Below are 25,813 nucleotides of genomic sequence, written 5' to 3'. Positions count from 1 at the left end.
GCTAGGAGTCAGACACGACTGAGCGACTTCCCTTTCACTTTTCTCTTTCATGCATTGGAGAAGGAAATGGCAACCCACTCCAGTGTTCTTGCCTGGAGAATCCCAGGGATGGGGGAGCCTGGTGGGCTGCCGTCTATGGGGTCGCATGGAGTCGGACACGACTGAAGTGACTAAGCAGTAAGCAGTTCGAGGCTCTCAGCACCAACAAGGAGACCACCATACTGGAGTACTGGAAGTCAGTCACCATATGCAACATTATTGATCATATCAGCACAGCCTGGGACAGCATCAAGCAGGCTACCATCAGCAATTGTTGGGGAAACATTTGGCCAGACTGTAAATTTTTGAAGGTTTTGAAGATGTCACAGAAAATATGAAGAATAGTGTCAAAAACATAATGCATATTGTACAACAAATGAGTGGAGAGGGTTTCCATAACATGAAGGCAGGCGACAGAGAGGAAATTTGGAGAGAAACAACAGCAGAACCCACCAACCAAGACTCAGATGAGACGGCAGAGTGAGGTGTCGAAGTCAGTGATGATGAGGATGGCAGTGCAAGTCAGCCTGAGACCGCAAGAACTGTCCCTCTTACAGCAGCCAAGATGGCGGAATGGCCTTCAGCCTTGGAAGAAATTTTCAATAACATGGAAAACAGGGGCCCTGTGCCCAAACGCAGCCTCACATTTAAGCACCTTGCCTCAACTGCATTCATCTCTTATGCCAAAACACGTAAAGATGTGAGGCAAAAAGCCAAGCGGACAAAGCTGAAGCAATTATTTCAAGTCAGATTGGGAGGGAAAGTTGTTGACACCATCACCAAGCTGTGAAGGCCAAACTCCTGGGGCAGGGCTGCCAGGCCACCCTCCTTGACATCTATCCTCTCCTGCCCAGTGAGCTTCACCACTTTCCCTCAGTTTCCAGTGAAGTAAAAAGAAGTCATGTCCGACTCTTTGCGACCCCATAGTCCATGGAATTCTCTAGGCCAGAATACTGGAGTGGGTAGCTGTTCCCTTCTCCAAGGGATCTTCCCAACCCAGGGGTCGAACCCAGGTCTCCCGCATTGCAGGCGGAGTCTTTACCAGCTGAGCCACAAGGGACAAGTTTCCAAGGGGCAAGCCAACGTGGAGGGGCTTAACCACACTGCGCACTGCCCTGCCACATGCCGCACAGCTGCATCGACAGTGAGGTGGTTTGTACATTTTTAAATGTTTAATCTCCACTTAACACTGTTTTGGAGGTTTTCTTTCTTGTGTTACACTGTACTGTCCAGTATACAGCATGCATGTGTGTGTGTCAGCAGTGGACATGTGTAATTTTTAGAACAGTCACCCTATGGTGACTACATTACATAATGCTATCACTGAAACAGTGTTTTCTTATGAAGATACACGGCATGTAATTATTTGTAAATACACACACACATATATATATATGTTAAATAAGCCATCTTTAAACAGAAACACACCCAAAACAACATTATGTATTGATTAGTTGACCAAATGTCGTGACCATAGTCTCAAAGGAAACTAACCCTGTATTTCTCCAGGAACGGTGGTTCAGTTGTTGCTAATTCATTGGTCATGGTGCCCTTGTAGAATGTAGTTACCACAAATAACAAGAACTGCCGCAACATTTAAAACTATGAATCCATAAGGGTCTGTTATGAATTCTCTATGAGTTCACAAATGATGGAAACATATTAGTTTTTCATAAAAATTATTAATTACAGAATGCAATTATTTGAAAATGTATATCTTAAGGCAATGTTTTTTAAATGTTTAATCTTCAGTTAATGCTGTTTTGGAGGTTTTCTTTCTTGTGTTACACTGTACTGTCCAGTATACAGTATGCATATGTGTGTGTGAGCAGTGGACATGTGTACTTTTAAAACAGTCACTCTATGTTGATTACATTACATAATGCTGTCATTGAAATAGTGTTTTCTTATGAAGAAGGTTTTTTTAAATGAGTTCATTTACCCATGGATGATCACTTGCTGCTGGAAAAGGATATGGACCAGCACCAGTTCTATTCCTATCTTGGGGTTTTTTATGCAAACACTGAGAAACCTTGTTCATAAATTAAGTGAATGGAAATGGATGGAGTTTTGTTAGGATGTAACTTGATTCTGTGAAACCTTCTGAGTTACACAGCCAAAGTCCTGATACAATCTGTCATAAATAAAAACTTTACATCATCAGCTAACAGCTTGATAGGGTCTGCTTCAATTTCTGTGAAAGCTAAGAAGTACAACCCTGAGCTGCAGCCTGCAGTCATCAGTCACACCCCTCCCAGCACCAGGGCCCTCTGTGACCCAGCCAGGAAGCCCTCCTCCCAGCAGCGTGCACCCTGGGGACAAAAGGGTGAGGTGGGAGAGGGTCGTCGTCGTGAAAGGGGAGGGGACAGCTGGGCCAGTGCCAGGGTCTCCCCGCGCACAGGCGGCTTCGCGGCTCATCAGAGTTGAGCACAGGTGCAAGCTGAGGACCTAGAAATGGAAATGTGATGGTGGCGGTTTAGTTGTCAAGTCGTGTCTGACCTTTGTAACCCCATGGACAGTAGCCCACAGGCTCCTCTGTCCATGGAATTCTCCAGGCAAGAATACCGGAGTGGGTTGCCATTTCCTTCATGATGATACAAAAGGCAATACTTAACCGCCCCCCATATTTTGCTGAAGAAGCTGTGAGCACATGAAAAAGTGTGGTGCATCATTAGTCATGGGGGAAATGCAATTAAAATCACAGATAACACTCTCCACCTGGCAGACTGGTGAGATGGAAAAGGCTGGTGGTCTCATGCACTGAAGACGGGGAGCAGGGAGAGCCCCACGCCTGACGGTGGGGTGTTCAGGGAACCGCAGAGTCTCTCAGAGTCAGACATGCCTGAGCCCCAGCAGTTCCTCCCCGAGGCATTTACCCAAGCAGGATGGAAACACGTCCTCCAAAACCACATTCGAGAATGTTCACGGCAGCTTTATTTGCAGCCACCTGAAGGCGGGCTCCCCTGAGTGCATCTCCCGAGGTGTCCAGAGAGGAGCTCCAAGGACTGCCCCACGCACTTTCCAGCAATCCTCTCCCGAACCTCCCACCACGACAAACTCCAGGCTTTTCCGTCAAAAGTTGTAATCCGGCAGAGGCATAGACAGTCCCAAAAGCATTGTGATTTCCCTTTGAAATACTGCTTTTGTAGTCCATATATGATAAGGGGCGTGTCTGATGGTCTGAGAATCTGCTACAAACTAAATTCCAAGGCAGCATTGAGGTCAGAGGTCAGACCTCAGCAGCAGCTGCTGGGCTCCCGCTTCCCCAACTTCTTCCCACCACCCACCTCACACCCAGCACAGCCAGCTCCACTCGCAGTCAGGATGAAGGCACCCTCAGTGCCTTCTCTCCAACTCTGAAGGTGTCCAGAGTCTTAGACTCCAAAACTGCCACCAGGAAGAACAGGCCGTCCTATCAGCAAGGAATTGCACGGGTTTCAGCTAAGATGGAGAGTACAGGAAACTAACAGCTGGGAGACACCCAGCTGCCTGGGACCCTGGTCCCCAGGAGGGGTGGCTTCCTGGGACGCCTCCACAGTCTTCTCTCTGCCCCCACTTTGTAAACAGTCTCTTCATTAAATACTCTTCAACCGTCGGTTTAGCGTCATCTGTTTTTCGCTGGGACCCTAACCCCAGTGAGCCTCCTGGTGGCACAGTGAAAAACAGAACACAGTGTCACAGCAAAAGACGAGAAACAATTTAGGGAAAAGATTAAGTCAACCACAGACCTGCCGTAGGACAGCCCACCGGCCCACCACACTACTTGCAGAAAGAGGCAGCTTTACATCCCGACATGTCACAGCCTCCTGGTTACAGCAGAGGGGACAGGGAGCACGCGCAACAGGAGCAGGGGGACATGCTGCCTCTGTGTTCAAAGGAAAAAGCAGGAGGAACGTGTGTGGGTGTTCAGAAACGCGTGGCCTGTCATGGAGGCACACGGCAGGTAACAGTGTCTGCTGCCCGGGAGGGGAGCTTGGGCCCAGAGGACCGAGGCGGGGACCTGCTTGTCACACTGTACCTTTCCGTATCCTTTCAATTCTGCCCCACATGTAAGTATTATTAAATAAACACATTTTTTAAAAGAAGAACACTCCAGGCTCATGTCCTCCACAGGTAAATAGCCCTCCCATTAGAAAACAGCCCTCAGAGAGCCCAGCTATCAGTGTGTTGGGGTCCTTATACAGCAGATCTTGACCTGCCCTGCCAAAATGCAAGGTGATGCTTAAAACCCTTGATTCCCCGCCCAGAAGTCAAATCGGCACTGAAGGGCTCTTCTAACTTGTAACGACCCGGTAGCCATTGCTTCATCCTGACTAGAGTGTGGCTGTCTCTTGCTCAGGGGCCATGCTCATTCTGCACCCAGAGAGGCTGAGGGGAGGGAGAACAGGTCAACAGAGCCCAGCAGAAGGCCACAGGGCCCTTCCCCCAGTCCCATGGAGGACAGTGAGGCCCCTGCAGCGCCTGGGGCCCGGCAGTGAGTTCCAGAGAGTAAACAGCTCCCAGGGCACACAGCCTGGGGTCACAGGCCGTTTACTGGGAACCATCGAAGCCTTTGATAAAGCCTGCTTTACTCTGCTTCCCTTCTTTAGCACAAGCCCTACCCCGGGGTGGATGCCACGGTCATCTGAGGAGCTGGCTGAGCCCTAGGGGCGGTCAGACATGTGAATGCATCAAGTGCGGCCTTCCCAGACACGAGGGGTGCCGGGTGGGGACCGGCAAGACGGCACAGCCTAAATTAGCTCCGGTGTCCCCCGAGGCTCGCTTCCCACAGACTCCAAAAGCACATTTCAAGTCCCTGAGAGATGGTGGCGACCATCCCAAATTCATACCAATGCCAAAAATGGATTTTTTAAAATGTGAGCACAAACATTCCCCAGATAACCCAGGCTAAACTTCTCCACCACAGTTGTATTCTACCCTCACAGGAACGTCAGATCAACCGGCAGGTGTACAGTTACTGCCAAATGAGAGCAATCTGAAAGCCAGCACGCCGCCCGCCCCGTGTGGCTGTGATCCACACACAGGGTGGCAGAGGTGCACAGCTAGGCCACTGTACCGCCTCATTCCCTCTGACACAGGAAAACAGGAGCCCAAGTTCACAAGCGCTTCCCAGGTGGCTCAGTGGTCAAGGACCCGCCTGTGATGCAAGAGACTGGGTTCAATCCCTGGATCAGAAAGATACCCTGGAGAAGGAAATGGCAAGCCACTCCAGTAGTCTTGCCTGGGAGCTCCCATGGACAGAGAAGCCTGGTGGGTTATATAGTCCATGGGGGTCACAGAGAGTCGGACACGACTGAGCACGCCAAGCTCACAAGACAACTTAGACTAGGCCTGTACTCAGAGATCTGTTTAACTCTCAAGTCTCACCCGTTCATGTGGATTAGCGTCCTTTTTCTTCCCCTCTCCCTCTCCTGCTTTCAACCCAACGGAAACACGCATTTTGGACTATAAAGAAAGCTGAGCACTGAAGAATTGATGCTTTTGAACTGTGGTGTTGGAGAAGACTCTTGAGAGTCCCTTGGACTGCAAGGAGATCCAACCAGTCCATCCTAAAGGAAATCAGTCCTGAATATTCGTTGGAAGGATTGATGCTGAAGCTGAAACTCCAATCCTTTGGCCACCTGATGCGAAGAGCTGACTCAATGGAAAAGACCCTGATGATGGGAAAGATTGAAGGTGGGAGAAGAAGGGACGACAGAGGATGAGATGGTTGGATGGCATCACCGACTCAATGGACAGGAGCTTGAGTAGGCTCCCGGAGTTGGTGATGGACAGGGAGGCCTGGTGTGCTGCAGTCTATGGGGTCAAAAAGAGTTGGACACGACTGACCGACTGAACTGAACTGAAACCACAGCCACTACCAACTTTCTTCATCTCCATCTCTGCACTGTTTCTGGTCCTTCCTATCGGTTTCCTCTACCCACCGCACACACTGCAGAACAGCTGGCCACGCCTGCGCCTGTGGCCACTGGTGGAAGAGCCCGTGCAGAGGCTGTGGTCCACGAGGGGCAGGTGCCGTGTACCTGCGCAGTGTCCATGCAGCTGCTGGGGCGGAGAGTCCGTCTCACTGTTCACTGAACCCAGGGTACGCAGGGTGTGAGCGGAGAAACTGGAAGAAAACTCGAGGAGCCGCAGGAACTGCAGACAGGCTCGTTCTCCCCTGACGGGCACCGCAGCCGTAGCAGCAGACACGCTGTGTTCTCCTGTAGTTGACCCAGCAGCCACCGCCACAGCACGGCCACGACACAGGCCACGACGTGGACCATAACGCAGCCCCCAGGGCGCTTCAGGTGGCGCTTACATGAGCTTACAGACCACACGTGGCCCGAGCCAAGCGGGCACATGGTGACGCGCACGCGCAGTGCTGTAAGGGAGCCCGGCTGCTACGTAACCGCGTATCGACAACACGTGGGGCGGGCGGGCCCGACCGCCGCCATCTTGGCTGACTTGCTCTCTCCCACAGAGTCCCAGGGCGGGAGCTGGCCCCCAGCAGCAGAGCTGTCCGCTGTCTGAACCGGGAGCTGGTGGCGGCAGGTCTCACAGGTCTGCTCTTTGCCTCATGGACAACCCGACCTCCTTCCTTCGACTGAGATGCCTGAGGTTAAGATGTCCGGCGTCCGGGCCGCCTGCCGTGGCCCTGGTTTACTGCTGTGCCCCTCCACCTCTCCCCACACAGCGAACCAGGGGCAGCCTCCTGCTCAACCAGCCCTCCCGGCTCGAGACCCCGTCTGTCACTTTTAAACAGCCTGAGAAGCTGCACTGAAGCCTCTGGGCCAGAAGACGGGACACTGTGGAGACCGCCTTGGAGACGCTTTGTTTTCACCCACAGGTTAGCACGGGGGAGGTTCGAAGGCACGCAGAGGGCGCTGGCTGATTTTGCGGAGGCTGAGAAGCCGAATGGAGCCTTCACCCGGGGAAGAAACCCGAATACAGGGATAGGAAACAGCTGAAGACACCCGCTGGCAAGGGCGCCTCCATAAATAGCAGCTGAGCCCCTCCCTGGAGGGCAGGCCAGGGGTGGGGCGGCCCCAGCCTAACGCTCCTGCAGTAAAAGCCTCTCCCGTGCAAGAAGCCAGCTGAGACTTCGAATTAATAAAAAGGTGATAGAAGATCGTTATCGCCAAGAGGCTGGAGTATCTGCAGAGCACCGGCTGAGTCATGTAGGGCCGTAGCTGTCAGACGTGTAGCTGGGAGACACGTTTTCAAACGGTCACTTAGAAAAACGGACCTTCCTAGGTTAAAGACGAGGCTGCCAATGCAGACTCCGGAGTTCTGGATCTTCTGTACCACTATAGCTGGAGTATGTCCCTGTACATGTATAATTTGCCGGTCACCTCACCCCTCGCCCCAAAACGCTCAGCAGCTCTCCATTTCACTCAAGGGTAAAAGCCAGAGTACTTTCAGAGAAAGAAAAGATAAGACATGGACCAGAATGAAGAGCTCATTTGCAGAACACATGTCCAGTCAAGGGCTTGTACCCAAAACATACAAAGGTACTAAAACTCAACAATAAGAAAACAGACGATCCAGTGAAAAAATGGGCAAAAGATGTGAACAGTTTCCTCACCAAAGAAGGCACAAGATGGTGTCTCGCTGTACCCAGGGTAGGCAAGGCAAAGCTGGAGGAAGACACCAGGAACTGCAGACACACTTTATTGGCAGCAGCAAGGCAGACATCCTTTCCTCTCTTAGCAGCTGACACAGCAGCAGCGACAACTACACGACTCAGCTCAACGCGATTCTCTCCTTAACTTGACTCAACTGCAGGAGCTTTTCAGGTGGTGCTTATATTATAGGTCATTGTGCATGCACCGTGCTATAAATGATCTCAGCTGTTACATAACCATGTATTTACAAAACGTGGGGCCAGAGTGTGAGGACGTGGGGCGAGAGAGCCTGACCACCGCCATCTTGGCTAATTTACTCTTTCCCTACAGATGGCAACGCAACTGACAGATGAAAAGATGCCCCACGTCAGCTGTCATCAGGGAAGTGCAGATCAACACTGCAGCGAGACGCCCCTGCACACCCGTGAGACTGTGCCCCAGGCTGGCCAGGACGTGGGGTGACAGCAGCCCCATCCCCGGCCAGCAGGAACACGAGCCACAGCGACACTGCAGAAGACGGCTCCTGACAAAACTGGACATCCTCCCACCCAAGGCCCAGCAGTCCTGCTCCTTGGGTAAATTCGCTATACCCAGATGTGTTGAAACCATGTCCATGCAAAGACCTGAATATGAATGCTTATAGCACCTTTATCCATAACTGCCGAAAGCTGGACGTAATCAAGATGCCCTTCTGTAGGTGAGTGAGTAAACGGACTGTGGTCCATGCCAACGACGGAGATCACTCAGTCATAAGAAGAAACGAGCAGTCAAGTCACAAGAAGGCACATCAAAGACTTAAATGCACACGACCGAGTGAAGGAAGCCAATCTGAAAAGGCTACATACCGTGTGACCCTACACTATGACATCCTGGAAGAGGCAAAACTGCCAGGGACGGGGGGGAGGGGTGGACAGGCAGAGCACAGAGAAGTCTTAGGGCAGTGAACCGTGCCGTGTGACGGTGATGATGGACACGTGTGGCGTCCAAGCCCACGACTGCACAGCGCAGAGCGAAGCCTCACGTCCACTAGGGACGTCACTCAGTGTATCAGCACCGCGCCATCCACTGCAACACCTGACACACACTGATGCAATACGTTAACAGCAGGGGAAAGGGCGTGGGGCTGGATGGAGATTCTCTGTGCTCTCTGCTCAGTTTTTCTGGAAACCTAAGACTGCAAATAAAGTCTACTGAGTTTTTAAGTCAATGACCTTATGATGGCTGAGCAGGCCTGCACAGGCAGCTCTCCCATGCCCTCCCTGACCTCACCGGCCAGCCACTACTCTCCCTCAACCCACAGTGGCCTCGCTGTTTCCAGAATTTGCCAGCCAGGCTCCTACCTCAGGGCCTTCGCACAGGCTCTTCCCCTCACCTGAAATTCCCTTCTCCCCAATATCCAGGTCTCGCCTTTGCTCATATACATTGTCTTTGTTTAAATGTCACTTCCTGGTACACCTCCCTACCTACCAGATGTAAAACTGCAGCATCACCCTAGCTGCTGGCACCCCGTGCCCTCTGGTTATCTCCATAGCTGTCACACAAACATGCTATGCAATCTACTTGCATGCCACGTGCACGTCCAGAGAGCCTCCTTGCACGTGGAACACACATTTCACATGCAGAGTCTGTGTGATGCACATTAGGTCTCAACACCTGGCATATAAGCATATATACAAGCACTGAATATATTATCTGTTAGGTGGGTTAATGGTTTACTTAAGAGCCAGTGCCTGTGACTCGAACTGGTACCAGAACCACTTGGGTATAGCTTCCAGAAGTGAAGGTGAGTGATGCTGACAGCACCTAGAACCAAAAAGTAAGGCAACTGGTCTAACATGAGAACTGAATATTTGACACAGGAACCACGCTTAAAAAAAAAAAACACGGAAATATAATCACCATAGACAAAACGACACAGAGACGTAAAAGACGCTCACGGTTTTAGCATAAACCCGTAAGCCCTTCCTGTCGAGGCTGACGGACGCGTCCTGTTGCCACCAGCTCCGCCTGAGGCCGGCTGCCGCCCAGCGCTCCGACGACGGCCAGCCCGGGGTCGGGCTCCGCTCCACTCCGCGCGCTCCACCAGGCTCCGCTTCCCTCCGTGTGGCTCACGAGCGCCAGCGCTCTGGTTTCAGGGCCGGCTCCCCATCACTAAGGACGATCGCTGGCTCCAGGCAGGGCTCGTAACCAGCTGGCCAGCTCCCGCAGGCCTCGCCTCCTGCCCGTGGCCGGCACCGGGACGGCCGCCCAAGAGACCCGTGTGGGGACAGGCTGCCCTGTACTCGGGTCCTAAGCCTCAGCGGGGAGCCGGAACACGCTGATGCGGCCCTCGGTCAGCTATCTCGTCTTGCCGCGGCCGCTGCAGGCGGCCCTCACCGCGTCCCCTTCCTTCGGTCCCTTCCTCCCTGTCCCTCAGTCCGAGTAGACAAAGTCCCCGGGCCCATGGATTCGGTCTCCTCCCCTCAAGTTTTGAGCCCTTGCAGTGAGCTGGACTTCAGTTATTCTACATATCAGCTCTGTAACTTCCACATTTCCTTTGTTACAACTCCTCCTTCTTTGCTAAGATTTCCTAGTTCTCTTTGTTTCAAAAGAATCTATACTTGTTTTCTGAAGCCTTTTTATGAGGGCAGCTTGAAAACCCTTGTCAGGTGATTGCAGCCCCCTTCACCTGAAGGCGCTAGCCCCTGAAGGTCACCTCGGCAGTACAGGACCACCTGGGAAAGCAGCGTGCTGGGACCGGACTTGTCTGTTTTCTCCGGTCTTCAGAGACAAGGTGCACTTTAAATTGGTCCTTGTTGCTCAGTCCCTAAGCTGTGTTGGGACTCTTTTGAGACCCCGTGGACTGGGCCTGACAGGCTCCTCTGTCCATGCGATTTTCCAGGCAAGAACACTGGAGTGGGTTGCCATTTCCTTGTTCAGGGCATCTTCCTGACCCAAGGGTCAAACTCACATCTCCTGCATTGGCAAGTAGATTCTTTACCACTGAGCCACCAGGGAAGCCCTCTAAATTGGCTACTGAACTGAAAGGCACAGATTGAAATGAAATCAAGATGCATGTCCTCAGTAGTGGTGAAAAGCCAGCACAAGCCACAGACCCCTACAGACCTTCAGAGAGAAGGGGTCTCCGGCCTAAGAACCCAGGCCCACCACCCGTGGGAGGCAGCAGGAGTCACGGCTCAGCTGACCCCCACACTGAAGAGTGTTTTCACCTGGACCCCGGACGCCGCCCAGCCCCAAGCCCACAGCATGGCTGATCTACCTCTCCCCTTAAAAGCCTCAGTTTTAGACAGAACCGTTACCTACAAGGGTCTCCATATCTTTTGGCAGCTTTTAGCGCCTTGTCCTCTTACTGAGCTACAGTTCCTCCCAACCCTAATATGAATACTTCAAGGATCTTGCCTTAAGTGCCCTGACTTAAATAAAACAGTCATCAAATCGCAAGCAAGCCTCCTGAGCTTGGTCTCTTGATGGAGATCGTGTTTCTCTTCTGTTTTATACAAGAATTTCTAGAAGTAAATAGATAGGTGAAGAATCCCATTTTGCAGGTAAATTCTAAGTGCCCCTTCCAATCCAAGGCAGGATTTCTTTCCAAGCTCTCTACCTCCATGTTTCAAGGCTCCAAAAGCCCACCGTGAAGCAGCCAGGGGGTGGGCTCTGTCCTGAACTAAAAGGCACTAGGTTAGGGCGTTTCCGGAGCACGGGGGTGGGGCGCTCACCTGTGGGGAAGCCCCCAGGGGCTCACACCTTGGTCTCCTGTGAGGAGCCGCCGCTGAAACACAGGTACTGCCAACTGCGATGTCAGTAGCTTCACTCATAACTTTGATGTAAAACTGAAAACATTTTTATACAAAAATCCATGGTTGGGCAGCTATGCCACTTCCAGCTGTAAGAAAAAGGAGGCCATCCCAAGCCAGAAATTTCCAGTCATAGGCTCCTCAGTGGAAGTGAGATGCGGGGGAGAGAGGGGAGAGACGTCCTCCTCCAACGTCCTTATCAACGACACTGTCCCCACCACGCATGTGCGCGCTCGGCCGTGCCTGACTCTGTGCGGCCCCATGGGCCGCAGCCCACCAGGCTCCTCCGTCCATGGGATTTTCCAGACGAGAACACTGGAGTGAGTGACCACTTCCTCCTCCAGGGGCTCTTCCCGACCCAGGGATCAAACCCACGTCTCCTGAGTCTCCTGCACTGGCAGGTGGGTTCTTGACTGCTGAGCCACTTCATGCTCTCAAAGGAAAATGACTAAGGAGGAAAAAGAACCAGTGAGCCTCCATTCCCCACACAAGGAGACAGACTGACGAGTGTGGGTTTTATTGCTTTGAATGGGAAAGTGAAGTGAAGTGAAAGTCACTCAGTCATGTCCAACTCTTTGTGACCCCATGGACTACAGTCTATGGGATTCTCTAGGCAAGAATACTAGAGTGGGTAGCCATTCCCTTCTCGAGGGGATCTTCCCAACGCAGGGATCGAACTCTGGTCTCCTGCATTGCAGGTGGGTTCTTTACCAACTGAGCCACAAAGGAAGCCCAAGAATAGTAGAGTGGGTAACCTATCCCTTCTCCAGCAGATTTTCCCAACCCAGGAATAGAACCAGGGTCTCCTGCAATGCAGGAGGATTCTTTATCAACTGAGCTATCAGGGAAGCCCTTGAATGGGAAAAATAACACCCAAAAGCTAAACATTGCTTACACTCAGTGAGGTTGTTTAGGGACAGTATTCCCAGTAAACACAACTTGATTTACTTTTATCTCCCTTCATTTATTATAATATGTAACTAATTGGGAGTGTTTTCTGCCTGAGAGAGAGAGCAAAGCCCAGGAGAGATGTGCGTCTATCCATAAAATTATAAAACAAATAGTCTTTGACTTGAACCTGAACTTCCTAAAAACTGTACACTGATATCCCTAAAAGGCCTTCCCTTCAATGGATCTGGACTCGCAAATGTCAGCAGCACATAGAGACGGCCTAGAGTAGCAGGTTCTCAACCATCCCTATCTTTACCTAAAAAGCCATTCACTGTAAAATGAATCAAAGCAGGGCGATTCAAAACTTGACGTTAAGTCATTTATGATAAGACAGGGGTTTCCCTGGCAGTTCAGTGGTAAAGAAGCCACCTACCAATGCAAGAGACAAGAGTTCAATCCCTGGTGGAGAAAGATCCCACATGCCGAGGAGCAACTAAGCCCGGGGGGCCACACTTCCTGAGTCCGCACCCAAGCCCTCGAGCCCGGGACCCACACCTCCTGAGCCCGCGCCCTGGAGCCCAGGACCCGCACCTCCTGAGCCAGCGCCCTGGAGCCCGGGGGCCACACCTCCTGAGCCCATGCCCTAGAGCCCAGGGGCCACACCTCCTGAGCCTGCGCCCTAGAGCCCGGGACCCACACCTCCTGAGCCTGCGCCCTAGAGCCCGGGACCCGCACCTCCTGAGCCCGCACCCTGGAGCCTGCGACCCGCAGCTCCTGAGCCAGCGTGTCACAACTCCTGAAACCACAGCAAGAGAAGCCCCAACAGTGAGAAGCCTGTGCACCAAAACCAGAGCAGCCACCGCTCGCGGAACTAGAGAAAGCCTGCCAGCAACGAAGGCCCGGCCCAGCCAAAAGTAAACAAATGTTAAATTTTTTTAAAAAGATTTTCAAAAAAAGATAAATCAATTAAAAGAAAATAAGTTGGAAATCTCAGAGGGGCTCAGACTGACCACTGCTCAGCCTCAACACCCTCGCCAGACTTGCACACGTGTTAAAACATGTAGGAAGTGAGGGAAAAACCACACAGACGTATTCCCCTAAAGACACTGAAAGGAACAGAGTTTGCTAAAGTCTCCTCTATCAAGAAAAAAAAAATTGCTGAAGGTCAACTTCCTCTTAACAAAATTTCCAAGTGTTGATGAGCATCAGGCTGTGAAAACCCACCCCGAGTTCACGCATCCTGGGGTCCCGCGGGCCCCTGCTCTCTCAACCCCACACTCTGCCCCCCAACCTCCAGGTCCACGGCCGCCCCGGTTCCGACAACACCCCCCAGCCCCTATGTGCAGCTCCTCCCCGAGCAGAGGTGCCCCTGTTAACGTCACCAACCACTAGGCTGACTGCTCTCTGTCTTCCCCCCATTTTTCCTCATCAGTCTAAGAGGGTCATCAGTTCTGTGGATTCTTCTCAGAGAATAAGCTTTAGGTTTTGCTGTCTCTCTCTAGTAACTTTCTACTTTCCACGTAACCGGTTGGTCATCGAGTTCTTCATTATTCTGTTTTGTCTGTTGCTTACTTTGGGTTTAACTTGCCTTTACTGTTCTAGCTTAAGATGGCAGCTCTATTCCACCCCACAGAAGGCTTAAATCCTGTGCAGAGTGAGTTCCCTCTCACTCCCGGAACATCGTTCTGACTATTTATAAACAGGATGCCTAAGACTCACACCCAGTTAAATAGTTACTGTGAGTTATCTGAAGACCCAGCCTTGGCAGTTACTCGGGTTCAGTCTGCAGGAACGTGCTTGGTCAGAGGTCAGAGGAAGGAGAAACAAAACTCTCCTCCTCGTTCCTCTTCCAAAGATGGAGTCTGGGAGACACTCCGTTCCAGGCTCTCACCACCCAGAGGCGTGGCTTCAAAGTCTGCTGCTCTCCAGAAGCTTAACCTTTGCCAAGAGGCTGCTGAGAATCTAACCCCATTCTATTTATGGGGCTTGTTTTCAAAGGAAACAAAAATGCCTCAACAAATAAGAGAACCGCAACCAGAGAACTTCACGTTTCCATGAGAAGAAACCTGCTACGCACGTCGCTGAACAAGGCAATTTCTCCAGCACCATAAGGGAGACGACGGCCCTGCGGTCCCCCGAGCAGTGGGGGCTGACGAGGCGTGCGTTCCCACGCCTCTCACACCTCCCGAAAGCCAGCAGCCCGGCCTAAGGGCCAGGACGAGGCCTCTGAAGCTCCCAGCTTTCTGTCAGAATTTCTACAACATTCTTTACAGAGTGAAGGACCAAGTCACAACCTTTTGGTATGCATTCCTGAATCAGGAAGATCCCCTGGAGTAGGGATGGCTACCCACTCCAGTATTCTTGCCTGGGAAATCCCGTGGACAGAGGAGCCTGGTGGGCTGCGTCCACGGGGTCACACAGAGTCGGACGCGACTGAGCGACGGACCGCACAGGCACACACAGAGAGCAACAGGCTTTTCCAGAAAGTCTATATTCCTGACAGAAGACTTCTGAGCAAAGTTACTAACTTCAGCTGGAGTTAAAAGTCTCCTGTGAACTTATAAACAATTACGTGTCAAACGTTTTAATCAGATCTTTTCAACAACTAAGATGTTTCTGTTACCCAAAGCGTATTTTCCTCTAAGACATCACTGAGCAAACACATTCTATTTCAAAAGTTAGAATATTAATTTGCTAGATTAAATTGAAATAATAAAAAAATTTTAAGTACCAAAAAAAAGTCTCTTATGAACTTAAGCCATCTCAAGCTCAGGGAGTCGGAGGAAAGTGTGTTCCCAGCAGAAACGTAGCACTGAGCCACTCAGCATGGAGGGGGAAGGGCCACCCCAGGCCAGAGGGTTTGCAGATAATCCAAAGCAGGCTGTGCTAAGGGTTTCTGCTTGACTGCTAAAAAAAATCATGCTGCCAGGACACGACTTCTGCCAGGAACTGCGACTTCAAAGCAAACCTGGACACGAGGGCTCCCGTTTTAAATAAAATCATTAGATGTAAGCTGGGAGAGGCTTCCAGTGCTACACTTTTTTTGGTTCTGAATCACGTGCACCTTCTTTAGAGGAAAGATAGGAGCCTTATGGGTTCCTTTTTAAAGGCTGCTCTCGGTGTAACAGCAATTACAGTCACTTGCGCTCTCAAGCCTTGCACCGCGTCCACCGCCAAGGGGAGGCTTCAGAACAAGCAGCCACGAAGCCGCAGTGGCCGCTGAAGTGAGCTTGTGCTTCTGTCCGTGGGGCCGCAGGCCCACCGGGCCATGCTCGGCTCGCCTGGGCTCATGCGGTAGCGGGGACCTCCGATCGAGGGGGCAGCTCTGCTGACCTCGGCTGGACTGGCCCATGAATGGGGTCGGAGGGCTGTGGGTGGGCCCAGGGGCCTCAGCAGGCACAGCCGAGCTCTTGGCCCTGTGGTCTTGCATCCCGCAGCATTTGGGGCCCGGGCTGGTCCCGGGGGCAGACAGGCTCTGAGAGAGCATGGAAACACACCAGGCCTCCTGGGAACTGGTGCCTGTCCCTTTCTGCCACATCTGTTGCCAGAACAAGTCAAGGTCAGCTCAGATGCAAGAAGTGAGGAAACAGGCCCCACCCCACCCCTCGATGGGAAGAGCTGCCGTGTGGCTCCACAAGGGGTGAGGGGCAATGGCTGCAGGGGGCAAGGGCATGGGGGCCTCCTCCATAACCTACCACGGCCCTTCTCTAATCTGTTGTGTACCCTACGAAGCTGACCTCCGTGGAGGCTGACCTCTATGCCCCATTGCCCCAGCATAGTCCTGGAGACCCATTCATTTAGACTACAGTGTGAATGACTCCCACAACTTACACAACCATATGGTGCTGCCTTCAGCAAACCCATCTGTAAAGTGATGAGTCTGGGCCACATGATGTCTTGAGAATGCCACTGAGAATTCACAAACGCTTTACACTTCAGACCCTACGGTTTCTCTTATGACTTGCCTGAAAAGGCAGTACAGAACACATGTATGTGTGTGTGTATGTGTGTTTGCACATGTATGATGGATACACTAGCATGCACACAGTAGGAACATAACAAATACATCGGTTAAATATGTTGACATTGGAATGAAGATTAAAATAATTTTGAACAAATGTGTTGGAAATGTACAAATATCCCACCCTTCTTCCTGGATTACAGGAGTATCCCACAAAAGCAAGGCTGAGAACTACCAGTCTGGTTCATAAAACAAGAAATTCAGAGCTAAAGTTAGACATAAAAACATAAGGAAACAAACGATCTGACCCTAACGTGGAGGAACTGAGGAGGAGAGGAAACGGCAGAAATCGTTCCCAGGACGCACAGGCCCAGGACGCCCTCCCGGTGCAGACACAGGGCGCTGGAGGCCCTCGCTGCCCATCTGTGACTCTGGGCCCTTCCCATGCACGAAACCCTAGACACACGAAACCCGAGCCCCCAGCCGGCCCTCTGGCCCCTCGAGCCAGCAGCTGCGTGCGCTCAGCAGCTGTGCGGGGATCTGCAGCTAACCAGAGGACCCGGGAAACACATTCCGCGGTCCCACCACCCCAGACGATGGTATCCATGAGGGTTTGAAGGCAGGGCCGCCAGCACCCTAAGATGGCAAGATTCTGTCCAGTTGTGGGAATAAGGAAATACTCCCGGATGCAGGTAGCCTCAAGGTTCAAATCCTGGCTTAGAGTTTTCCTGGGCACAGCACAAGTTTTAGGTGTTGACCTATAAAAGTATCATCTATGAGCACCTGGTTTGTGCCCCTCACTGCACACAACCTCTCACGTTCAATCACTTACCCTCGTCACAACCCTACTGGCCCATGAGGCTGTTTCCTCCAGACAGGAATGGTTAATCTTGATTTTCTCTCTCTGTCGCTCAGTCGTGTCCAACTCTTTGAGACCCCATGGACTGTAATGCACCAGGCTTCTCTGTCCACAGGATTCTCCAGGCAAGAATACTGGAGTGGGTGGCCGTTTCCTTCTCCAGGGGATCTTCCCGACCCAGGGATCGAACCCATGTCTCCTGTGTCTCCTGCATTGCAGGCAGATTCTTTACCTATTGAGCCATTGGGGAAGCCCTAATCTTGTTTTTAGGAGGAAGAAAGTGAGACTCAGAGAAGTCAGGCAGGTTGTCCAAAGTCACACAGCAAACGGTCAATTCTGGAGCACATCCTGGGACCACTGCCTGGTACAGATCCCGGGGGAATAGTGGGTCTTGGGAACCACTGGGCCTTTCAGCACCAGGTGCTGCCCTGGGCAGAGGTGAGCTCCCAGAGGGTGTGCTGGACCTTGCCCACCTTCTCCTGACCCCCGTGCAATGCCAGCCTGAAAGTCTAGAGGCAGTCTCACCAAATAAGTTTATCACACACACACACAGAGCATTGTTTTAAATCTCAGCTTAGACAGACCCTGAGTGAACTCAGGGTCCGAAGGCCCAGGAGCCCCAGTGGAGGTTATCAGAAGCTGAACACTCATCCGTGGGGGCATCTTCTGCAGGGCCGCCTTCACGGGAGACGCGTCCCAAGGGTTTCTCCAGCGCTCCCCTTCCCTGCCGTTGTCTCCCGGCTCCCATCCAGCCAGGCGGCCCGCCTGTGCCTGTGGACAGCATCACGCTGCCCCTTCCCTCCTGGGATGCCCACAGATGGCGGCCGACCTAACCCTGCACTCTCGTGTCCACTGCAGCCGCTCAGGTCAGCGGCCTTCCCGCCCTGGCTGGTGACCCCGAAGAGGATGGGGGCCCAGCCGGGGCTCACTAAGGCTGCCTGGAAGGTCCTGCCTGGGGCCGCGGGCACCCCGGGGACGCTCCCAGCTCCTGACAGCTGGGGGCCCGGGCTCGGCAAACTGCCAGGCCTCAGTGTCCTCCCAGTGAAGCGGGGGCCACGTGAGGCCACAGCAGTTTAGCCACTCAGGGCACTCAGAGCTTTCTAGAAAGGAGATGCATCTGAAGGTGGGCTATGCTTAGAGAAAGCGGGAAGAAGGGCACCGTGGTGTCACTTCTATTGATAGCACAAGGTCCCAGGAGAACACAGGCCGCGTCCTCCCGCCCCAGAGCCCTCGGGGAAAGCTCCCCCGACGAAAGGCCAGCCCGCAGCCCTTCCCCATCGCCCGCAAACCCAGGTCACTCTGCACGCGTGTGCCTGTGTGTGCGTGCACGCGTGTGTGTGTCTGCGCGCTCAGGAATGCCTGCATCGACACCCCAGCACTTCCAGCGTGGCTCTTGAGAGATGACGGGAGGCAGTTCCATTGAACTGAATTTAGTTGTGTCTGCTTTATTCTGAACGAAGCAGCAAGCGCAGTTATGGCTCCTCTCCTCTCTGGTGCTGGGTAGTATCTGAAAGTCACCGCTTCAAAGGCAGATGTTTCTTACGACAAAATGAACTATCCTGAAACCTCAAGCAGTTTCATTAGAAGCAACTCAATATAGCCAGCAATTCAGTCTGCAAACTTTAAAGATGTCTTCTCCTTACAAACCCAGGAAGTCATGCATTCTAGAACCTTTCTCTTGGAGAGCTTCACCGGCGATGAGCTGGTGTTTGTGGCAGCTACAGGGAGCGGGCTTTCGAACCAGCTGGTCCAGAGTAAGGCCCTCACACCACACCACACTGCTGACCACATCCTTCTCAGGGGGCCAGAAAAAAGACACACTTTTCCAGGTGGATGCTCAGAACCACTGTCCAATGGCCACTAGAACTACATTTTTCTTCTACCCCAGCCCGACCCAGAATCTCAAGAGTGAGCAGAAAGCAAGTCAGGAATCAATCAGGAAAGTGCAATTTCTTCCTGCCTTGCTGCATCAGAATTCATGGACTCTCTGCAAGCCTGCGGGAGATCAGGCGGGACTGCCCCATCAGTTTGCTGTTGCTGTTTAGTCGCTAAATTGTGTCCGACTCTTTCGCGACCCCACGGACTGAAGGCCGCCAGGCTCCTCTGTCCTTGTGATTCTCCAGGCAAGAATACTGGAGTGGGTTGCCATTTCCTTCTCCAGGCAATCTTCCCCACCCAGGGATCGAACCCAGGTCTCCTGCATTGGCAGGCGGGTTCTCTACTGCTGAGCCACCAGGAAAGCCCCAATCATAGTTTGGGAAAATAAACACCATACTCTAACCCACGCCTTGGAAAACTCAGCAGAGGCTGGACAGCCCAGAGCAAATCCCACCCAGCTCCTCATTCCTCAGCCCCTTTCCGTCTACACCTGACCTTCTTTCTGACTTTTCCTTCAGCCTCACACTCCTCTTGTTTTTAGAATAATGTCTTCTCTTGGACTAAAAGAATTAAGAACTTGTTATGCCGTCTTTTTTGTCTCCCATAGCTCCTTGCACCTGCAGGCAGGTAAATACTTAATGAGCTGATTTGGTCAAACTTACTGTGCAACCTGTTATGGGTTGGGTTATGACCCCGGAAATTCGTATGTTCAAGCCCTAAGTCCCAGGGCAGAATGGGAACTTATTTGGAAACAAGGTCATTGCCGATGTAAACAGTCAGTGTCATTCTGGGAAGGCGGCCCTCATCCACTGACCGGAGTCCTTATGAAAGGGGCATCCAGACACAGACGAGACCCCAGGGGACGCCGTGGGCAGACTGGACCTGTGCTGCCACCAGCCAGGAACCAGCAGAGACCCTGGGGGGAGGCAGACCCCCAACCCTTGCAGAGGGCGCGGCCCTGCCCACCACACCATCCCCAGGGCGTGAGAGCATGCAGTCCTGGTGCGTGAGGCCAGGTCTGTGGGTCTTTGCTGCAAGTCCCAGGAAGCTAACACACAGCCCAGCAGCTCCCACGAGTCTGGACGCACACCACACCCCGGGCCCCGGCAGGACCCCAGGGCAGTACGTGTGACTCCACAGACACGGGTGGGGAGAAGGTCTCCTAGCCACACTTAGTGGCTTACGCTGTGTGCTGTGTTCCTGGGCAGAGAGAGGGAGAACCGGGCCCCCGAGTGTTTGAATCGAGCAACGTCAGCTGCTGCAGTAACAAGCCACATTAAAGCGGCCCGGGGACGTCCCTGGTGGTGCAGTGGTTAGGACTCCACGCTCTCACCGCCCAGGGCCGGGGTTCACTTCCTGGTGGGGGAACTAAGACCCCACCAGCCGCGAGGGGCATCCGATAACCAGGTAAGTCAGTAAGTAAAGCGGCCTCTCACGACTCCCATTATCCGAACGTGTCTTCCTGGTTGTACAGGAGTTTCGGAGGTTGGGGCGTGACGGCCTCTCAATTTCAGCCCCTCTGACTACATGGTTCGGAGTCAGTTAAAGCGTCACCTAAGGAGCTGGGTGCCCAGAGGCCTCCATGTGTTCCTCATCACGGGAGGAATGAATGACGGAAGCAAACAGCGTGGGCAGGTCAGAAAAACATCCTGGCCGTTACCAGGCAGAATCAGCGCTGCAGTGGCTCACCCAGGGCGATCGAGGAACCCTCAGAACACCCACTGTTCGCTCCCCTTCGGCAGAGAGGACCCCCTAGACAGGAACAAACTTTATCTCTCGCCTGAACCGCTCCTGGAAAGTTTCTGGTCCCCTCCTGTCCCCGTCTGACCTTCCACCTAAAGAAAAGCAGGCCACATGAAGGGAACCTCCACAGAAAGCTCTGTAAAGCGAGCAGAACAATCTGAACTTCCCTTTCGTCCTCACCCTTTTGCCAGCCCTGAAACAGAACAAACCTACAAAAGGCACGAAACATCCTGGGACGTGCTTTCTTAATGAAAGGCACGTGGGAAACCCGAGCCACCCCACTCTCTTCCCGACTCTGTTCTACGCTCTCCTCCATCTGACGGTTCGTTCTACATTTTGTGAATTTGCAAAAAGCTAAGTTGCAGGCTGCTGACGCCCCGTTAACCAGTCTTCCATGTGTTCATGTGGCAAGCTAGGGTCAAGTCAAGAGCCTTTCGATTCCATATGAATACTCTGTGAAGTTTCCAAATGTTCCTTTTTAAGGAAAAACAACGTCCTCAGCCTGGCGTTCCCACATTCGGGTGAAGGGTGCTCAGCGTGTGTGCTTTCTGGCAAACAGGAAAGTTATCTGGTGTGCATGCAAACACAGGAAAGTTCAAGTAAATAACGCTTCTCAGGAAATGGAAAATGCTCATGAAACTTCTGAAACCCAGGGTTTCCAGGGGCGGAGAATGGCTAATATTTTACTCCTCAAATCTACCTTTGTACCACAGAGAAGTGGTCACTATGTCTATAATTTGAGACTTTGATGTTGAACTTGCCCTGTGGCTGGGTCCCTCTAAACAAACCAGTTGGAGCCTTGGGGCAGGGGGCGGTGATAAAAGGGTGGCGGCACTATAAGAAGTTCCAAAACGACCACGGTTTTAGAGCATGTTGGGTTGTTTCAGTTTGGCTTCTGCAAATTAAACATGTTAGTCATTCCTCTCTTTGTTCTTTCCGAGATGAAAGGAGTGCTACAGTTTTCTAAGAAAAGCTATCTACAATTTAAAAGAAAATGATTCTTGAAGTCCACCAGTCAATATGAATGCAGTTAATATGCCAAATAGTGTATGCATTGATAATGACATGTTTTTAATCAAACAGCCTGTGAAGTCTCTTAACGCTTTACTCTTAGAAATGGAACCGTCTTTTATATAAGCCTGTTTTGGTTCACTTAGCATGCATTTTCAATGCTTCTCAACATCTGTCTCTTATTACCAGAGGTCCTGATATCCAGATGACAACAAAGGATTCTGAGTGCCTTGGAAGTTAGTCTGCTCTTTATTCCTGTCTTGAATCATAATTTTATTGTGACACCAGGTTCACTGAGGAGCCACATTTTTATTCCCTGGACAGACAGGGGGACAGTCTTTCTAAAATGCAGATTCTGTTTTCATAAATATGTTCCATGTGGCAGGCTGGATGTGAAGAGAGTTTGGGGGAGAAAGGATACAAGTGTATGTATGACTGCGTCCCTTTGCTGTCCACCTGAAACTATCACCGCATTGTTAATCAGCTATACTCCAATATAATATAAAAAGTTAAAAAAAATACATTCCAACTAAGAAAATACCTGAAACTAGTATGTATACACAATTCAGATGAATATAATCTTTTCTGACCTTTAAAATGTAGTGCCAGAACATGCACAAACTTAAAAGATTAAACATTTTACTTTCTAAAGTCACCTAATTAACCTTTTATTGTTAGCAAATTGATACTGTACGTTGGGGCCAATACACCCTATTTAAAAAATTAAATAATTTTTCTAAATTATGGTGCACTTTAATTTCTACATTTAACATCATTTAAGTAACTGTTGATCTAAAGATTATGTATTGGGGGAAAAAAAACTGGGGTAAGATTGTAGTGTTTCTGAAACACGGGGATCCACCGTGTCTAAAAGCGTCCTATCGGCTCGGCCCTGCCTTGTCAGCTGAGCCAGGGGAAAGCAAAGTTGAATCACTCAGAGCTGCGGTCAAGGTTCACACTCCAGCCGCGAGGAAACCGCAAGTCACCGAGAAGGGAAGCCGGGTCTGTGGGACTCGGGATTCTGTTCCGAGCCAGGGATGAACCTGAAAATGCAACCTAGCACTTGCGGCCGGCCCTGAACAACGCCAGGGCTTTCCGACCCCGTGTGCGGTCCTCCGGGTTTGGAGACAGGAGAATTCTTCCCTGGGGAGGTCAGCACACCATCTCCCAGCCCAACTCTCCGAGACTGATAAACGCATCTTTTAAAAATGCAACTGGTCAGCGAACCAGAGGCCGAAAGTCTCACACGATACCAGCAACAAAAGCTGTTCAAACAAAGCCGGGGAGGACGCCCCGCGGGCGCCGCAGCCCGGGTTCGGCTCGGGTCGCCTGGAGCGGCGCCTCCTCCTGCGGGCGGGGCTCCCGCGACCCCCGGCCTCGCCGGCCGCCCCCCTCGAACGCGGCCCCCCGTGCCCGCCGGCCCCGCACACAATGGCGCCCCGAGCCCGGGCGGGATCCCGCCGCCGGCTCCCCGCGCCGCCCGCGCGCCCCCCGCCAGCCCGGGCCCGCGCACAAAGGAGGCGCGTGGGCTCCTCCGCGCGCGCGCGCGGCCACCAGGTGCGGGCGCCGGCGACCCCGCGCCCGCGCGTCTCGGCGCACCCCGGGCCGCGGCGGGGGCCAGGTGGGGCGCGGGGCCTCCGTCCGCGCGGGCCCTCCCGCCGCCCGGGCCTCCCTCCGCCCCGGGCCTGTCCGCCGGGGGTGCTTGCGCGGGCCGGGGCGGGGGGGCACTCACTTTCTCGATGGTGCCGGGCAGCAGGCGCTCCAGCAGCCTGCAGAGGACCACCCCATCCTTCAGAGACGCCTGCAGGAAGCCCTCCGGGTCCGAGATGGTTTTCTTGGGCGACTCCAGCACGCCCAAGGTAATGAGCCACGTAACGGTCTGCTCGGCGGAATTCATCGCGGCGGCGCGCCCGGCCTCCCCGCGCCGCGAGCGCGTCTCGGCGCCGTTCACCTCGGAGCGGCCGCGGCCCGGCCGGCTGCGCCCACCGCCCCCTCCTCCCGCTCGCCCATGGAGAGCGCGGCGACGGCGATTGGCTCGGGCGGCGCCGCGGTCCGGCCGGCTCGCGCTCCCTCGCGTGCGTCCTGGCCGACTGTCAAGCGCCTTTTCATTAGATGCTCATGAACCTGCGGCGGCCGCCCGGCGCCGCCCCCGCCGCCGCCTCCCGGCCCCCAGCCGCTGCCGCCGATGACATCACCGCGAGCAGAAGAAAGACGCCGCGCCGGAGCGGCCCCGCGCCCCGACCCGGGGCCGCCCGGACCCGAACCGAGCCCGGGCCGCGCCGGCCCCCGCGTTCGGGCCCGCCGCCGTGCGCCCCCCGTGCGCCCTCCGCCCCCCGCCGGCGGTGCGCGCGCGTCCCCACCTGCGCCGCCGGCTGGAGGCCCCCCCCCCCAAGGGCCCGGTGACCTCCAGGAGGCGACAGCCCGCCGGCCGCGAGGGCTCGCCGCGCCTCCCCGCCCGCGGGCCGCGCGCGCCCTTCACCGGGTGCGCCTGGCGGGGCCCCGGGCAGCCCCCTCCGAGGGGGAGACCCGGGCCGGGCTCCTCTCGCTGTCCTGGCCCTTCTGCCGCCTCCTTCGCTCCTCGGGAGACTCGGGACCTTTATTTGTATTTCTGATTCATGAATGTTTAAATGATTAAGTGCTTCCCAGAAAGCTCTTTTTATTTTTGCCAGTTTTACTTCAAGAGGTCGGAGGTGGAGGGAGCTGAAAACGAGACGTTTCCTTCTCTGGGCTACCTTGCAAGCCAATAATCACAGAACACAATGATAATTAAATCTGTAACCAGATGGGTCTCTTTCAGGGAGGAATTGATTTCCCTGCTGCTGCTGCTGTGCTCCTTGGGGACGTGACCGGCCGGAGCGCCGTGTGGCCGGTAGCAAGCGTGCTCCCAGCAGGGAGGCCCGTCTGCCCCGCTGGGGTGATCTCCCTGGCCTGGGTGCCGGCGGCCCCACCCTCCAGGACCAGAAACCCTGGAGCCATCGCACGTTAAATTGATGGTGGTGTTTCAGACACTGTAGGAGGAAGGTCAAGAAAACAGCAGAACCTGAGCTGGGTCTGCGCAGATGACTGGGAAGGAAGCACAGAGAACAGCTCAAGTCCAAACAGGCCACTTGCCCAGGTCACATGTGGTTGAGAGATGCTCAAAGGCCCAGCTGTGAACCGAGAGGGCCAGACCTAAGGAACTCAGCCATCTGACTGTTCTAAGGAAGAAGCTTCTTCAAACAAGGAATGACAGTGACTCTGTACATGCTGGGGAAGGGAGCGAGCCTCTCCTTAAAAGAAGGACCGCGAAGGTGTCCATGTGTCCATTTGCTCCATCTGGTCCCTGAGTGCTTTGCCTGTTTGCTTGCTGTGACTGCCCCTGGCAATTTAAAAGGGTCATCTACAGAGAGCTTGCACTTTCCCGGTGGCTCAGTGGTAAAAAAAAGTCTGCCTGCCGGATCAGGAGCCGCAGGAGATGTGGGTTCAATCCCTGGGTGGGGAAGATCCCCTGGAGGAGGAAATGCAACCCACCCCAGTATTATTGCCTGGAAGATTCCACCGACCGAGGAGCCTGGCGGGCTGCAGTTCATGGCGTCACAGTCAGACACGACTGAAGTGACTGAGCATGCGCGCACACACAAAGAGCTTACTCTGTGCCAGGCACATGTTGAATGTATTAATCCCATTAGTGACAAAAATTAGAAAACATGAAGATTTAAAAAAAAAAAAAGAGGCTTGACTCTCCTCTTCCTCCTTCTTCCAGAGCACTTCTTTTGCAACCGTGAATTGCATTTATTTCCAGCTTCGAGTTAAGTGGTTAAGTTTTCCTTCCAGATGTGAACACAGTGGTTCAGAGAGCAGCATGAATTCCGGATTTTAAGGGCTGTGTGTTTGGTGGTCACTTCCTGAGCTCCCGGTGTCTGCTCTGCGTGGCACAGTCACTGCGGCAGCCTTAGGAAGGTTATGTCCCACGTGTGGTGGGCCGGGCTCAAGCCTGGGTTCTGCAGCTCCAGGGTCGATGCTCGGCACCTGCTGTCCAGACCACTTCCGT

At 53.2% G+C, this 25,813-nt stretch overlaps 1 protein-coding gene and 1 long non-coding RNA gene across 17 annotated transcripts in view; one reads left to right on the top strand and one right to left on the bottom strand.

Moving 5' to 3' along the window:
- Window positions 1–25,486, bottom strand: part of ARHGEF7 (Rho guanine nucleotide exchange factor 7) — a 102,845-nt gene extending 77,359 nt beyond the window's left edge. For 7 of the 16 annotated variants that reach the window (XM_081551940.1, XM_081551942.1, XM_081551945.1 and 4 more), the window contains exon 1: window positions 23,516–25,486. In XM_081551940.1, the coding sequence (XP_081408066.1) occupies window positions 23,516–23,680 (165 nt within the window). In that variant the 5' untranslated portion in view covers window positions 23,681–25,486. The other 9 variants (XM_081551955.1, XM_081551953.1, XM_081551943.1 and 6 more) reach the window with 8 other exon arrangements.
- LOC145530485 (uncharacterized) lies at window positions 6,450–8,845 on the top strand. The gene is made up of 2 exons (XR_014071828.1): window positions 6,450–7,817; window positions 7,977–8,845. It is a non-coding gene; the product is annotated as an uncharacterized LOC145530485 (long non-coding RNA).
- Window positions 25,487–25,813: the final 327 nt, after the last annotated feature.

Source organism: Giraffa tippelskirchi, chromosome 12 (assembly GCF_054371585.1).
Source record: "Giraffa tippelskirchi isolate mGirTip1 chromosome 12, T2T-mGirTip1v1.2.pri, whole genome shotgun sequence".
In the NCBI taxonomy this organism is placed as follows: domain Eukaryota; kingdom Metazoa; phylum Chordata; class Mammalia; order Artiodactyla; family Giraffidae; genus Giraffa; species Giraffa tippelskirchi.
Note: the sequence above shows the minus strand (reverse complement) of the source record. Positions and strands in the feature narration are given on the sequence as shown.